Source organism: Cydia fagiglandana, chromosome 12 (assembly GCF_963556715.1).
Source record: "Cydia fagiglandana chromosome 12, ilCydFagi1.1, whole genome shotgun sequence".
In the NCBI taxonomy this organism is placed as follows: Eukaryota; Metazoa; Arthropoda; class Insecta; order Lepidoptera; family Tortricidae; genus Cydia; species Cydia fagiglandana.
Genome location: NC_085943.1, coordinates 3,058,608 through 3,075,992, shown reverse-complemented (window position 1 = coordinate 3,075,992; position 17,385 = coordinate 3,058,608). Strand labels below are relative to the sequence as shown.

At 39.4% G+C, this 17,385-nt stretch overlaps 1 protein-coding gene across 1 annotated transcript; it reads right to left on the bottom strand.

Moving 5' to 3' along the window:
* Window positions 1-14,540: 14,540 nt before the first annotated feature.
* On the bottom strand, window positions 14,541-16,847 carry LOC134669315 (uncharacterized). Its single transcript, XM_063526822.1, has 3 exons — window positions 16,735-16,847; window positions 15,635-15,852; window positions 14,541-14,626 (listed from the first exon to the last, which is right to left on the bottom strand). Exons 1-3 carry the CDS (start codon window positions 16,836-16,838, stop codon window positions 14,541-14,543), a joined length of 408 nt encoding a protein of 135 aa, XP_063382892.1. The 5' UTR covers window positions 16,839-16,847.
* Between the last annotated feature and the right edge of the window lie 538 nt (window positions 16,848-17,385).

The window sequence follows — 17,385 nt, the reverse complement described above, 5'->3', positions numbered from 1 at the left end:
CATCTCAGCCATAAGACGTCCACTGCTGAACATAGGCCTCCCCCTTGGACCTCCATTCGTACCGGTTGGAAGCGACCCGCATCCGCGGCGTCTTCCGGCGGCCTTAACAAGGTCGTCCGTCCATCTTGTGTCATCGTAAACGAACTAAAGTCACCGACATAGCCCACCGGATTAGCAAGCTGAAGTGGCAACGGGCAGGCCACATTGCGCGCAGAGAAGATGGCCGATGGAGTCGAAAAGTGCTCGAGTGGAGACCACGGACTAGCAAGCGCAGCGTAGGACGTCCACCCACAAGTCCAAGTTAAATAGTTGAAATTAAATATTTGGCACAATGTGAAGGTGTAATGCAATTTGTTATCGTACATTACGTTTATAGAACGTGAATTGAATGTGCTACCGGAAATATAAGTGGCATTGCATTCTCATTATGATAAAGTTAAGGTGCTGACACTGCCAAGACCTAAATTTTAACAGCAATTTTATTCAAAAACTATGGTAAATATTTTACAGGTTTTGTGGTAGGCATACGTTTCATCATTTGTGTCGCCACTCACGCCACTGTGCCACGTTCACTATTTAGGGGTTGTGTTTTTTGTTCACCTGAGTTTGGATTTATTAGAATCGCCTCGAACGGCTCGAAATTATTGGCAGGCGTGGCTGACTCCGCGATTTCGTCGCTTTGCTACAGGTAGCTAAAAGTACATCCGTTGGTCAAGTTGGTTGTTTGGTAAAGTGGTTGGTTGGTTGGTCCGTTAATTTTGGGGTTTGCCATAAGCCGCGCGTGGCGCTGTCGCCACCTAGCGGCCATATCTGTGCTGATCGTGACAGACGCGTTTTGTTAGAGAGTGACGGCGCGATTCGGGAAATGAATTAGACATTCACTAGATATGAAATAGTCGATATGACTGTGACGTTCCACGACAAAAGGTACCTTATGGCCGCAACGCAATCATATTGGAACGGCGATCATAATAATAGCGTAAGCACCAACCGCCATAGGGTACCTTTTGCTGTGGAACGTCACATATCGTTACTATTTCATACCTAGTGAATGTCTAATACATTTCCCGAATCGCGCCGTGAGTCTTCTGTACCTAGTAAGTACTATTTATTTATTCTGTGCTTTTGGCGAAAAATATAATTATTTCCAAATGGATATCCAACGCATTTCACAGTTTCATAGGACGTACCATTTGGGAATTCGCTTTATTCAAACAATCTCACGTACGACCGACATTTCAAAATGGCCGCCGTTTTAACCTAATACAAATTCTTCGGAATTGACGACGTGCAAGGGTATATTTCATAAGCTGGAAAATATGCGGCGTATGTGCGGGGAAATGACTATGAAAATTTTGCAACGGACGTTGTAGTTTTATTGGGGAATAGTTTTGTGCGGGACTGGAAGGCTAATTCCAACGTTTTGATATTAAAATGATGTAATTTTGCTATCTATCGCGCGTGCATTTGGCTCGCACTTGTACATATAGGTAATAATATATCGGCAAGAGCGAAACGAAATGAGACGAATTACCAATTCGCACGTGTATCGTACATCGTTTTACAGTACATATGGCTCTTAAAACTTTTGACATACGCACGGAAAGTGCTCTTTCCCGCACTAAAAAAGTAGGACCATATGTACTGTAAATACATTATTCACATCACATCACACCAACACTCCTCCATTACTAACATTATATGAAACAATAGCCTTTTCCAAAATCTTCATAACACATTATAAACCCGTAGGAAGCCCACACTTAACGTATAAGATGTCAGAAGATTGGAGGGCCCTTCAAAGGATACGTCAAAGTATCTCGCCGGATGTGTCAATTTGCCGCCATCTTGAAATCAGAACTTGTTGCCTTTTTGTATAACTTGACCTAGAAAGGGAGGGGTTAAGTATAGAACAAAGGTTGTATTAAATATATTATACAAGTAAGAAAATAGGTAAGTATACTCGGTCAAGCAGATCTTGTCAGTAGAAAAAGGCGGCAAATTTGAAAAATGTAGGCGCGAAGGGATATCGTCCTATAGAAAATTTGGATTTCGCGCCTTTTTTTACTGACAAGATTTGCTTGACCAGCTATAAGTGCTATTTTCTTATAAGAACATGTGAAGAACTAAAGATACCTAAGCCATAGTGAACCCTATTACTATTAATATTAATACGCCCACAACTATTAATGTTAATTAGGTAAATTTAGTGATAAGTCTATGATAATTAGTTTTAAGTACATATATTTGTAACCCATAACTTGCATGTTTGGTTTAACTGTCAATGTAAAGTTGGTTAAATAAAATAAAATAAAATAAAATATTAGTACTAAAAGAAGGTCGATTTTCGTTTAAATTTTTTTTAGTAATTATATAGTGACTTTTGCTTGTCACCCGACGAATATTAAATATCTAACAAAAGTAGCAGACTATTTATCTGGAGCATCCCTCCGTTATAAAACATTATACTCACTGGGTGAGACCTGCCCTTATGATCTTTACCTTATTCAATGTGAGACATGATAATTCCAATATGTAAGTACCTAATCGGACCCGGGTATGTCCTTAAACTACGTCCAGGACCCGGGTATGTCCTTATACCACGTCCAAGACAACCGGTGGACGGGCAGCAGCGTCCCTCAAATTCGGTGTACTCGACTGCGATCGCCAACCCGCCTGCCAAGCGTGGCGATTATGGCATTCACCCCCCAAAAAAGGGGGAGGCCTATGTTCAGCTGTGGACGTCTTATGGCTGAGATGAAGTACCTAATACATGCGGCGACTTGAGAGTATAATTATACTTTTAAGTAATTTCGATGTGATTAAGTAGAAACATGAATTTCACTAAGCATTATGCGTTATAAAACAGTAAATCTATATATTTAACATAAACATGGGTCTCAATGATACAACTGTACGTCTTGCGCCTGGTGGAAATCTCTTTACAATTATTATTTATTTCAACATTGCTTTGAATATTTTAATAGGCGCTGATAATGATACCATAATCGCAACACAAACATTATTATTATGTTTTTATTATACTACACTCATCTGATGGTAAGCAGACACTCTGAGTGTAGCCTACGCTTGCAATTCTATAGGTGTTACATGCGCGTTGTCGACCCTAAAACTGCGCACCCTCGCGGCAGAAACACAACACTGGCAGGCGTGGCTCACTCCGCGATTTCGTCGCTTTGCAGGTAGCTACAAGTACATCCGTCCCACACCAATTTTGGTGGCTACCCATAAGCCGCGCGTGGCGCTGTCGCCACCCAGCGGTCACATCTGTCCTAATCGTAACAGACGCGTTTTGTTAGAGACTGAATCTTCTGTACCTAGTACTATTATTTATTCTGTGACACTGGTGGAGCCGGTGGAGGTACAGTACATCCCCAGTTGGGCTCTGCTCTAGATCAGCAATAGTATGAGTTGCGATCTCGCGCGCGACTCCATACATCAAGCGCGATTTCAAGCAGTGGGGAGACTCCTGACTTCGGGCAAACTCTGCTCCGTTCGGCTCAGCATTGCTCCGATTATTATAGGGTTGACACAACTTGACGTCCCTTTGCGTGCATGACCACAGATAAGGGATTCGACCCTGAGTCACTGGCAAGCTTCGGTTTTGTAGGATAGTCAAGTGCCCTTTCTGCCAGTTTCTGTACGGTAGTAGGTAGGTACTATTATGTATTCTGTGCTTAAAGTATGGACTCGCGCGCGAGAACGAACGCAACTTATGCTAGACCGCCACTATTACTCTTTCAAATTTATAATTAATATTCTATTTAGATTCTAGTAGCGGTCATTGGAATTTAAGCATCACAAATGTCACTACACTGATTTTGACGTCACAAAAAAGTTAAATAAGCAAAGATCAATGTTCTATATTTCAAAAGTTCATCAAAACTTATTTACACGTAACATAAAATTAAGGGGATTATAAAATGTACTATGACATCGTTATCTTTTACCCACTCAAAACATTAACCAATCTAATTTTGCCGCCATTTGCAATTAAATTTGAAACAGCGCCAATAAAGAACCTGCCGATAAAAGTGAATCATTATTACAAAATTCCAATTATCATAAAAGCGTTGGATGCCCCTGGCGCTGTGTTCTTATTAGCTGCCGGTAGCAGAGTCGAACAGGGGGGGGGGGGGGGGGTTTCTAGGGTTCCATACCCAAAAGGTAAAAACGGGACCCTAAATATTACTAAGAGTCCGCTGTCCATCTGTCCGTCTGAGTTATGTATACAGGGTGGAAAGGCACGACGATCCTTTCCGCAAAAGGGGGATTGTTTAGCCTAAGCTCTATATATTCTCCATAGAAACTATGTTAATATGGGCAACCGTTTCTAAATTATGACCTTTTAAACATCCATGCAAAAAACTACTTTGTTCTAACCCTAACAGGTGACAGGGTCAATGAACTTACTTGTAAACAATCAATATACGACAGGAAATTGTAATAATTTGTTGCCATCCAACTATTCTTAGGTCTGCTTACAACACGGTAAGAATCGTAGCAGGATTTTCGCTTTCTTAGTGGTTCCACTTGTTCAATACTTGAATGAAGGAGTTATGTTATTCCTTAATATTAATAATACTAATCACAACATTGTTTACAACGACAGTTCAAATTGTGACGTTGACAACCACTCAAAAGTACGCAATCGTCTTATAAATATCTCTGGTTTCCGTGACTGATGAAAAGGTTTTAGTTTCTTAACACGTTTCACAAAATTATTTTCGAATAATTGGAAACTATCTAAAATAATTAAAAATGACAAGTAGGTTGTGTTTGATACAGCAAATGAACTTGCAAAAATGAAATACTAAGAATAAATACTTCTTAAATACCTAACTAACAAACCTTCTTGCGTGGTAGGAAATAGACAAGACGTCTGATGTTTGAAATAAATAAATTGTCATTGAACTTCACTTCATATTTACTTTATTTCACTTATTTCATATTCTTTAAATAAAAATGCCGTTGTTAGATGCTCGTGGTTATTTAAATTTGTGGGGCTGTGTAAAAGATATGGTGTACCAAACGAAATGTGAAACTGCGGACGAAATGAGACATTAAAGGCTAATTGCTGCTTGTGACAATCTGCGGAGGAAAAATGACGAAGAGCATACACTTATCGCATGGGCAATGTGCGCGGGCTCGGGTGCGGGCTGCGGCGTACATTATAAGACACGGAGGTACATTTGAAAACCGTATGTGAAGAGAAAATAGTGTTAAATATTGCCAAAAAGTAATTATCTAAGGAAGTAATAAAATTGTTTGTAATATTTTTGCATTCATTTGATTTATTTGTCATTTATGCGTCATTCATACATCATTACGATTCTGTCAACGATCGGAAAAAAGCGTAAAGTCCCGAGCTTTCCCGACGGAGATCCTTAACCTAGCCGTCATATGCACATGCTATAGGGTTATCACCAGAGTTAAAAAGTAGAAAATTTGGTATTTTTATTTTTTACTCAATTAACGATTCTTACCATTACCAATCTGCTCAGTATCACTTAAACGACCTAATACTTCCGGGAAGGATCGTCGTGCCTTTCCACCCTGTATATATATGTTAGAAACAACATTTATGAGTTGAAAACGAGTGGTCAATACCGCTAGATTCCACAGATTTTCAAGTGAAGAAATCGAGCGCTCAAATTCAAAAATCAGGCAAACCAATGAAGCCTGGGCTATGACCGCGAAAATCGAAGTTCGCAAATTGCGGGCTGTCACTCTAACGCCTTCGTTAGAGTAAGAGATAAAGTTCCTCGCAGTTTTCAAATTTCGGTTTTCGCTGTTTTTTAATTTCGAGCGCTCGATTTCCACACTCGAAAATCTGTGGATAAACAGCGAAATCTTGAAATCCTTAGCTATCTAATTGGGATTAGTACGGATATGATGGTCGTTTTTGTCTACGTGACAGCGTGATAAAACGGTATCCGTCACTTTCTTTCGCGCTCTATTAAAAAGTGACGGATATTTTGTCTGGTGGATAAAGCCATCCATAATAGTCCTGCAATCTATCTATTGGCAAGGGACGCATTTATGCGTTAGAGGGAGCAAGTGATATTGCTATCTCATTCTACCGCATGGCTGCGTCCTTTGGAGTGGCCGGCGTTGGCCCATCGTGTAGAGGAGCCTTACGGGCGAATATTCTTTCTAAACACAATATGTAAGTACGTACAATTGGGTGTATACAATACCACTTAATCCAAGTCACTACAAACTTTAATTAACAAACGAAACACTGGATAAATGATATCAGTCTGGTCATTAATAACGACAGTACGAACAATTTATTAGCCTTCATACCCTCGTCACTGTTAATTTACCCCACTAGTGTATTAACATCTCAGACTGTTCAGAAACCGAGATTCAATGCAATACAATCATAATAATGGAGGATGATTCTGAGCGGCTACCGCGAAAACGGAAATTCACAAATTGCGGGGACCTTTCTCTTTTACTCCAATGAAGGCGTAATTAGAGTGACAGAGAAAAATGCCCGCAATTTGCGAACTTCGATTTTCGCGGTTATAGCCCTGATTTCACAATAAAATGAATTTTCATCAATTTTGAACGGTCTTGAATCGTGGATTCGTGCACCAATCAGCGTGTGCCGCTAAGGGTATTTTTCAGAGGGCCTACCGCGAACGACGTTCGACATGTTGCCTCCCTGTCACACTTACGTACGAATTTACAAGTGCGACAGAGAAGCAACACGTTGAACGTGGTTCGCGGTAGGCCCTCTGCTTGTAAACGGTCGTTTCGGTGGTATAGTCGCACCAAACAAAGTCTGCAGCGGATTTGATAACCCACGCGGTGTAAGTGTTATGTATACGTCATAATTTCATAGAAGTTTGACGTTTAAAATGACACTTGCACTGCGTGGGCTATCAAAATCGCTGCAGACTTTTTACGGTCTGACTATACGAGCTTACACGCGCGTTACATTTCCCTACATTTGGTTTTTACCTACGAGTGAGCGTTACTTTTCCTCACGTTTGGCCTTAAACGCGCGTACGCGAACTGGCGCGTCGCGTACGCTCGTAGTATAAAACGCTAATCTGAAACCGCCCAAACGCTGATCGGTGCTTAATACCTACGGATATGTTCGTCGTTCTTGTCTACGTGACAGCGTGATAATGATGAAACAGTACTGTTTTATCACGCTGTCATGTCGACAAGAACGACCATCATATCGGCACAGCGGGCCTATTATGGATGGCTTTATCCACGTGACAAAATGTCCGTCACTTTTTAACAGAGCGTGATTTAAAGTGACGGATACGTGTATCCGTCACGTGTGTGACGGATATTTTGTCACGTGGATAAAGCCATCCATAATATGTTATACCATTCGTGTCATATGTATAAAATAAAATCAGTTGGTCGTCACTGTCCCTATTAATTTACTTTAGCAACGTATCACTTTTTTTCAGTAGGTAGCTATTTCTTTTTCTTTTCAATATAATGCGTTTCAATTTTTTTTGTATACACTAAATGAAACGTTTCATTAGCAAGTTTGGCAAGTAAACGCTCAGTGATTTCCTCGCAGGTGCTCCACTCGAGCGGGTTTTATTCAATTTTTTACGTGACTTCCTCCGCGCGCCTCCGCTTCCGGCTGCTATTACTTGACTGCTACAGAACGGGCACAGCCAGTACTGTCTTTTCCATAAGGGCACACGGGGCCCGTGCCCAGGGCCCCAATACTCAGGGGGCCCGAGGGATAGATAGAAACAATATATTTGATTACCCATAATAAATAGGAGACCATAGTAGAACAATGTCAGTTTAATTCGCTCTCTTTACTTTCCAAAAGGGCCCCCAAATTTTATAATATGTGACCAAGGGCCCCAGTAAAGTTGAAGACGGCCCTGGGCACAGAACACCCTAGTAGCATTTTCGTTGGGGCCCACGGTGCCAACGGTAGGGAAAACGTTGGGATGAGGTTCGTTCCGTAGCCAACGTTAATTTTGTATTGGCCCACCATCGCATTTACCAACATTCGCTGTGGCACAGATGCCCAACAATGGGCCTTTGTGTATTTTGGTACCGTTGGCTAAACAACGATAATATTCGTTGGCCCAATGATGACATATATCGCATTTACCAACATTGGCAGTGGCAGTGATGCCCAACAATGGGCCTTTGTGTATTTTGCTACCGTTCGCTAAACAACGATAACATTCGTTGGCCCAATGGTGACGAATACCGCATTTACCAACATTGGCTGTGGCACGGATGCCCAACAATGGGCCGTTGTGTATTTTGGTAACGTTGGCTAGTCAACGATATCATCCGATGGCCCAATGATGACAAATATCGCATTTACCACCATTGGCTGTGGCACTGATGCCCAACAATGGGCCTTTGTTTATTTTGGTAACGTTGGCTAATCGACGATATCATCCGATGGCCCAATGACGACAAATATCGCATTTACCAACATTGGCTGTAGCATTGATGCCCAACAATGGGCCTTTGTGTATTTTGGTAACGTTGGCTAATCAACGATATCATCCGATGGCCCAATGATGACAAAAATCGCATTTACCAACATTGGCTGTGGCACTGATGCCCAACAATGGGCCTTTGTTTATTTTGGTAACGTTGGCTAATCAACGATATCATCCGATGGCCCAATGACGACAAATATCGCATTTACCAACATTCGCTGTAGCATTGATGCCCAACAACGGGCCTTTGTTTATTTTGGTTACGTTGGCTAATCAACGATATCATCCGATGGCCCAATGACGACAAATATCGCATTTACCAACATTGACTGTAGCATTGATGGCCAATAATGGGCCTTTGTGTATTTTGGTAACGTTGGCTAATCAACGATATCATCCGATGGCCCAATGATGACAAATATCGCATTTACCAACATTGGCTGTGGCACTGATGCCCAACAATGAGCCTTTGTTTATTTTGGTAACGTTGGCTAATCAACGATATCATCCGATGGCCCAATGACGATAAATATTGCATTTACCAACATTGGCTGTAGCATTGATGCCCAACAATGAGCCTTTGTGTATTTTGGTAACGTTGGCTAGTCAACGATATCATCCGATGGCCCAATGATGACAAATATCGCATTTACCAACATTGGCTGTGGCACTGAAGCCTAACAATGGGCCTTTGTGTATTTTGGTAACGTTGGCTAATCAACGATATCATACGATGGCATAATGACGACAAATATCGCATTTACCAACATTGGCTGTAGCATTGAGGCCCAAAAATGGGCCTTTGTGTATTTTGCTACCGTTCGCTAAACAACGATAACATTCGTTGGCCCAATGGTGACGAATACCGCATTTACCAACATTGGCTGTGGCACGGATGCCCAACAATGGGCCTTTGTGTATTTTGGTAACGTTGGCTAGTCAAAGATATCATCCGATGGCCCAATGATGACAAATATCGTATTTACCAACATTGGCTGTGGCACTGACGCCTAACAATGGGCCTTTGTGTATTTTGGTACTGGTGGCTAATCAACGATAACATTCGTTGGCCCAGTGAGCACAAATATCGCATTTACCAACATTAGCTGTGGTACTGATGCCCAACAATACCAGTTGAGTTTGCTTGTGGCGTCACTAGATGGCGTTACTGTCTCCAAACATCGAAGTTATAGTTATTTTCTCGTTATTCCGGATATAATCATAATATTTTTTTAAAGTAACTTATAAATCTAATAGCTATAACTATAAAATTTATACATAAATTTCAAAAATTGTATTTTACCAACATTTTCTCAATTTAAATCTCAAAAAACATAAATCTCGCTTACGAAGTTTCGACTTGCGGTTAGTATATATACAAATTAGAGTGTATAGTAAGTGTACTTGCTTCGGCAGTACATGTACTAAAATTGGAACGATACAGAGAAGATTAACAACAACTGCTGCCTAGGGCCTTCATGTGGATACAACCAATGCCTACCGTAGTGTAATTGTAATATTTATCAGCAAAGGCCCAACGTCGTATTACACAACCACTTACCTAACGTAGGGTAACTGTAGGACTCGTAAACAAAAGCCCATTACATAATTAAGACTGTAGGCCCACTATAAATTACACAACTATTTACCTACGGTAGTATTGTAAGAATCCTACACAAGGCCCAACGTTAAAGTTACAATGTTGGCCCTTTGTGGGACAAGCTGTGTTGGGCCTTCAACCTGGTGCACGACTACCTACCGACCTACCTGACTTGCCGATGGGTAATTGTTGAATTTGCAAACAGAAGCACAACGAAAAAATTGCCCTTTTTTATTTTTTTGCAGGTGGCCCTACAGCAAGCCATACGGCCAAATGTAACAATTAACCAACCATCAAACAAATGAGTATAGGCCCAACCACGGCCCAACCAAAACCACCACCGTTGAATAATTGTATGATTTATTTAAATAGGCCCAACGAAAAAATTACTCTAATGGCCCTCTGTTGGGAATCTTTGGGAGGGCCTTTGTCGAGGGCCCTCCAGCAAATCGTACGGCCAAATGTAACAATTAACCAACCATCAAACAAATGTGTATAGGCCCAACCACGGCCCAACTAAAACCACCACCGTTGAATAATTGTATGATTTATTTAAATAGGCCCAACGAAAAAATTACTCTAATGGCCCTCTGTTGGGAATCTTCGGGAGGGCATTTGTCGAGGGCCCTCCAGCAAATCGTACGGCCAAATATAACGGTTGCCCAACTAATACGTAAACAAAGGCCCAACAGAATCCCTACAAGAAAATGCTATTAAGGCAACCCCGGCCTATTCTAAATTTAAATATTAAACTTGAGTTTATGTTTATTTGACATGGCGGATATGATGGTCGTTCATGTCTACGTGACAGCGTGATAAAACGGTGTCCGTCACTTTCTATCTCTCGGTGTTAAAAAGTTACAGTTATTTTATCTCATGGATAAAATAAAACCATCCGATAATAGCCTACCTGCACACCAATAAGCAAGTAGGTACAGTCAAGAAATTTAATTTCCAAGCCACCTTAGGTTCAATATCGTATGGCAAACTGTCACCTTAAGAGCTAGCACGACGTTGTTTTTGACATTCATGTATTGTTTTATTTTAGTAACTAGGCAACATTAAATATGTTGAACAAGATGAACTGAAGAATTTTCTATAGATGCGACCTTTGGATGGGACACATGAGTGCGCCCGTGAGCGTCAGAGGGGCTACTGCAATAACCGAAATTCGCAAATTGCGGGGATCTTTCTCTTTCACTCCAATGAAGGCGCAATTAGAGTGACAGAGAAAAATGCCCGCAATTTGCGAACCTAGATTTTCGCGGTTATAGCCATAGCCAAGAACATACGCAAAGCGACGAAATTAAAAACACTTTTTAACTTTCCTGACAACATACCAAAAACAACCTACGTCGGTTGGTCGGGTTCATTGTTACCCATCAGAATCCGGTGGGCAACAATAATAATGGCCTCAACCATAGACAATAAAAATAAATATACCTCAACATTTTATTAGGAGTATTAGGACTGTCGACTTTGTAGCGGTAGCGTTATACGGGCACACCGCATGTGAAAACGATTTTCTTCGACTGAAATAGGCAGTGGATGGGTCAGTAAGCTTCGCGAACCAGAGGAAACTTAATTACACGTTCAAACATGTGGGCTTGTACAATGCAGGCGGTAAGTGAGTGAATAAAGGATTTTTTTAACGAAAATTATTGATTTGTTTAGAGATAACTACATATTTTTTGTCGCATGTGCGCGCACCGACATATAAACACAAACGTTTCATTTCTGCGACAAAATTATCCCACGACAAAAATCGTAGTACGCGTTGAGCGTTGAGCTTTATAACTTTCATAAGCTTATAAAATGTATAAACAGAAAAAATACTTACATCATTATCACAGCGATTTTGTACAGTTTATTATGCGCTATAATAGTAAAATTTTCTGCAACCGTGTTTCCCTGTTTCCGTTTCACAATCTTTTCTTTTTTCTTTTTTTTATTTTATCATCTAATGATCGTTCCAACTCACTTCCAACTAAGCTCCTAATGCTGCTATTTTGATTTTTAAACTGGCAGTTTTGACACCAAGGCCCCTACGTTTTCTGTTCTCTTTGACGGCGCAGCAACTAGTATCATTTCTCTCTCCTCGCTCTTTTAAAATGCCATTTATCAAAAAAGGACAACCATACTGTTGACAAGGTGAACTTCAAATCAAGTGTTGCCTTTTTTGATGCATCCAGGCTGTGTATGTGTGCGTAAAAACGTGTATGTGTGCTCTTTTAGGGATGTGAAAAGTCGATTTTAATCATGTTATATATCGATAAACGCTACACAGCGGAACGAAATAGCTATTAATTGAAGCTTCAATATCTTCGTTAAACATATACATAATTGAAATGCTAATGAATAATAAATATATTAGAATATAATAAAATATTTCAATTATTGCGGAACACGTATCTTAGTAGGTATTTATGTATTTTAATTAAATATCTGAACTTTCCCTTGGTTCCCTGCTAGGGCGTGACGATAAAATTGTGATCTGATAACCACAATAAAGAATAAAAGCGTTTTTGTTCATTTTAGATATCGTCAAACCTTTGAAGTAAAATTAAAATTGTAAGAAATGTCGATAGTTTATCGATATGACTTTATCGACATGGCTACAGCAAGGTGGTGTTAAATTGTTAATCGTACACTAACCAAAAGTGGCAACAGTGACAGCACGCTGAGACCGTGGCTGAGACACCGTCTCTATATATTATAAGTCTATGTTTGACACTGACAATTTTGACAGTTTGATGATTAAGTTGCCAGATGTTTTATTTTCTACTAATTCTTACTGCAGTAGAAAAAAAATCCTCATTGAATTTCGTGACGGTATAAAAATAAACCCAGTGCGTTCTGCCAATGAAACGTTACCCGCCAGGCTTACATGGAAACGAGGCCTAAAAGTATTACACCTAGTTATTATAATTACTTATAATACAGTAAAATTATACATTTTGCGTTTGCGTCAAATCCGGTAGTTCTGATTTTTTGCAAGCTTGTTTATGATGTTGGCCCAATGAATAATCCAAGTTTGTGACCTCGAGCGCCGAACGCAACTTTGTCAAAAATCGAATAAACCGCAATTTTTTTTAGATTTGGGCTTTTATAACCCTAAAGTACTAGTTTTTGATAGTAACTTCCTAGAGCGCTTTTAAAGTAGACTAAATTTGCTACAATAAGACACTAGAATTGTCTCTGTACATCTAATATTTTCCGAGATAAAGCCTTTCAAAATTTTATAATTTTACATCAGTTCTTAGCTATAATATAAGAGTTAGGTAGGTAATTTATATAGAATTCATCACCGGCAAGTTCTACAAAATATTTATTTTCCATAAAAAAATTATGAGTGCCTATTTTGAAAAAATATTTAAAAATACATATAAAATTTTGAAAGGCTTTATCTCGGAAAATATTAGATGTAAAGAGAGAATTCTAGTGTCTTATTGTAGCAAATTTAGTCTACTTTAAAAACGCCCTAGGAAGTTACTATCAAAAACTAGTACTTTAGGGTTATAATTGCCCAAACCTAAAAAAAAATGCGGTTTATTCAATTTTTGGCAAAGTTGCGTTCGGCGCTCGAAGTCACAAACTTGGATTATTCATTGGGCCAACATCATAAACAAGTCTGCAAAAAATCAGAACTACCGGATTTGACGCAAAAGAGCCAGGTTACAAAATTCGACAAATTTACTGGATTATTAGTGTTGGTAGCGATTTTGATAGCCCAGACTGTGCAAGTGTCAATTTTAACGTCATTATTTCATAGAAGTTTGTGATAAACACAATGGCATACTGTATCATGGTTCATTGGGTATCTATAATTTTGTTTATTTAAAAAACCGGGCAAGTGCGAGTCGGACTCGCGCACGAAGGGTTCCGTACCATAATGCAAAAAAAAAACAAAACAAAAAAAAGCAAAAAGAAAACGGTCACCCATCCAAGTACTGACCCCTCCCGACGTTGCTTAACCTTGGTCAAAAATCACGTTTGTTGTATGGGAGCCGCATTTAAATCTTTATTTTATTCAGTTTTTAGTATTTGTTGTTATAGCGGCAACAGTAATACATCATCTGTGAAAATTTCAACTGTCTAGCTATCACGGTTCGTGAGATACAGCCTGGTGACAGACGGACGGACGGACGGACGGACGGACGGACGGACGGACGGACGGACAGCGAAGTCTTAGTAATAGGGTCCCGTTTTACCCTTTGGGTACGGAACCCTAAAAAATAGGATTGAGATAGGATAGGATAGGAGGAGGATTGGGAGCGCGGACGTGGCAGGCCCAGAAGGAGATGGCGGGATTGGACGCCTTCATCAGTGGCTGGCAGGAGAAGGCACTACAACGGGAGTCAAGGAAATCAGAGGGAGGAGCCTTTGCCCAGCAGTGGGACACTAAAGCAGACTAAAAAAAAGGATGTGATAATGAAAACAAAATTAAGAGGCGATGTTACATTTTATTTTAATTTGAATCGTTTAGCACAAATGACTAAGACATCGCCACCTCTTTTAGATTTGTAAATTTTCTTGTCAGTTGAAATTGCTGAAATTAAAATAAATTACCGTTAGTGCATTAATTAATTTATATATTTATAGATATAGAAATATAGCCTGTCAAGCCATTTCCTTCAGTAGAAAAAAGCGGCAAATTAAAAAAAACGGGTTGCACTCCAGGAGTGCCGGCAGAAGTGAAAACTCAATGACATTGTAACAGTTTTTCCATCAAGTCACGTGTCCGTCTTACGAAGCGTCTTACGTCTTACTTACGCTGTCGCGAGTTTAACATTTTTTCCCCATCACGAAATCTTACGTCTTACGGACACGTGACCTCTCACGAGTTTAACATTTTTTCCCCATCACAAAAAGTGCGCAGCGCCGTTAAAGAAGTTTTCACTTCAAATATTGGTGCGAAGGGTTACCGTCCCATTGAAAATTTTAATTTCGCGCCTTTGTCTATTGATAAAATTGTTTGACCAGCTTTATTTATAAACCAGCAACACTCTTAAGGGATCATCCATTAATTACGTCACACGAATTTCTAGGTTTTTTGACCCCTCCCCCCCCCTCCTTGCCACACTTGGTCACATTTTGCAAATCCCTCCCCACCTGGTGTGACGTCACATTTTAGGCAATTTTGTTTTCAACGAAATCGGCAATACTAACTCGGCATTATTTTTTTAATATTTTTTTTTGGTAAGTGAAATATTAGTAATTTTATAACACAAAACCAATTAGGAACGAAAACTACCTACATCCAAAACCTCATTATTTAAATGTAAAGCAGAATAAAAAAATATAAATTAATTTTCGGTTACGACCGTGTCGGTTACTGATGAATAGTGATGAAGTTAAAATGACGTCACAATGTTTGTGACTCCCCCCCTCCCCCATGTCACAACATGTCACATTTTCTTGACCCCCTGTCCCCCTCCCACTCCCTAAACGTGTGACGTAATTAATGGATGACCCCTAACTGTCCATCTATGGACCTTATTACAAACGGCATAAGGTCCACCGATGGACAGTCAACAGTGTGGGCGATGGTACTCACCTGAATTTTGGTAAATAGGCAAGTATTTTGTAGACTTTTTGGTAGTTTTTAGTTTTTGCCTATTTTCTTTATGGAATCTGGCTAAGTGATGTGATCCAAGTTTAAGGCCCAATTCGAATATATTGAGTCGTTGCCTTAGCTTTTTATTGGTCAATATGATTTGTTTCCAAGTTTTGGTCACTCTGACAGCAGTCCTTAATGATGCGTCATCTAAGTATCTGAAATGTAGTATTATTTATTTAAATCGCAACTTTTGTAACTGTAACTAAATGTACCTAAATAAAATTTATGTAAAAGACAGTGAAACTACTATAAGGCCAATGTGGCTAATTCGGTTATAGGGGCTATTTCGTCCACGAGCGTAAGTATATTTCTTTGATTTTCAATCGTTGAAAAAAAAAACCATTTGCTTTTGATTGCTGAAACTAAAAGCAATCGCTACTCTGTCGACGAAATTATCAATATTGTTCGTTTTTCGAGAAAAACGCTAGTTGGCGGAATAGTCCCTATGACCGAATTAGCCACATTGAACTTAACGCATATTAAAATATTTTTCACCACACCAGCTCGGAAAGGCTTACTTTGCACTTCGAAAACGAATAGCAAAGTTGCATTTTATCCACATGTGAGGCAAAGTAATCAAATGCAAATTTTGAGTTGTTTTCTTATATTTGCTGGTAGAATTGACTTTTAAATGATGATTTTGGATGATAAATATTTAATAACATTCATTTGGATTTGATTTGGTTTGATTTTGTTTGATATTTTACATTTGCTTCGGGTTGGTGTGGTGAAAAATGTTGTGTTTCACTCGGGGGCAAATTTTGTTTAACCCTCGTGCTTTGAAAACCTCGCAACGCTCAAGATTCCATTTTTCGAACCACTCGCTACGCTCGTGGTTCAATTTTGGAATCTTTCGCTTGCTCGGGTATCAGTATTAGCACGAGCGGTTAAACAACAACTTTGCCCCCTTGTAAAACAAATAACTATTTTCTTACGTAGGTTCACGAATTCACGTCACATCAATAATATTAGTGCGACAGAGACAGAAGCATTTCGTTCGCTACATTGTCTACGCACCCAGGACTTAAGAAACTTACGAAAATATTTTCCAAGACATCTCCAACGGCAAAGACGTTATTGCGTCTTTCTTTATTTCACAAAATCTTTCAGAACCAAATATAAAAATACTGTTAGTATACATGACGTTTCCTGGTTCCATGTAGCGAAAAGAGGGTACATCTATGTAAATAGAAATTATTAATTTGAATCACGTTCAGAAATTGATGGAGACGGTGGCGTCTTTATTTACTCGCATACAGCGTGGGTAATTTAATATTTTATGAACATTTTCATACAAATGTAAATGCGCACATGTGAAACATGTAGGTAGCAAGGTTGGGTTCAGACTCGAACGCTCTTATTTATTTAAATAAAGTAAAAAGATATTTCAATAAAAAAAAAACAAATACAATACTCGTATTGCATTAATTTTGTTTAATAATTTGAAATATTTTTTACATTAATAAATAAAAGCGTTCGCATTAATATAAACATTATCATTATATAGCAAAAAGTTAAAGTGTTTGATCAATTATTAATCAATTTCGTAATTAAAAATGCTCAGTTTGCAATGCCATCTACAGTAGACTTAGGACATTAACTAAAACTGTATAAGGTGTGACTAGTCAGTAGGTGGACATTCTACTACAAGTGCTGCCATCTACATCTTGCAACGTCCATAACACTGG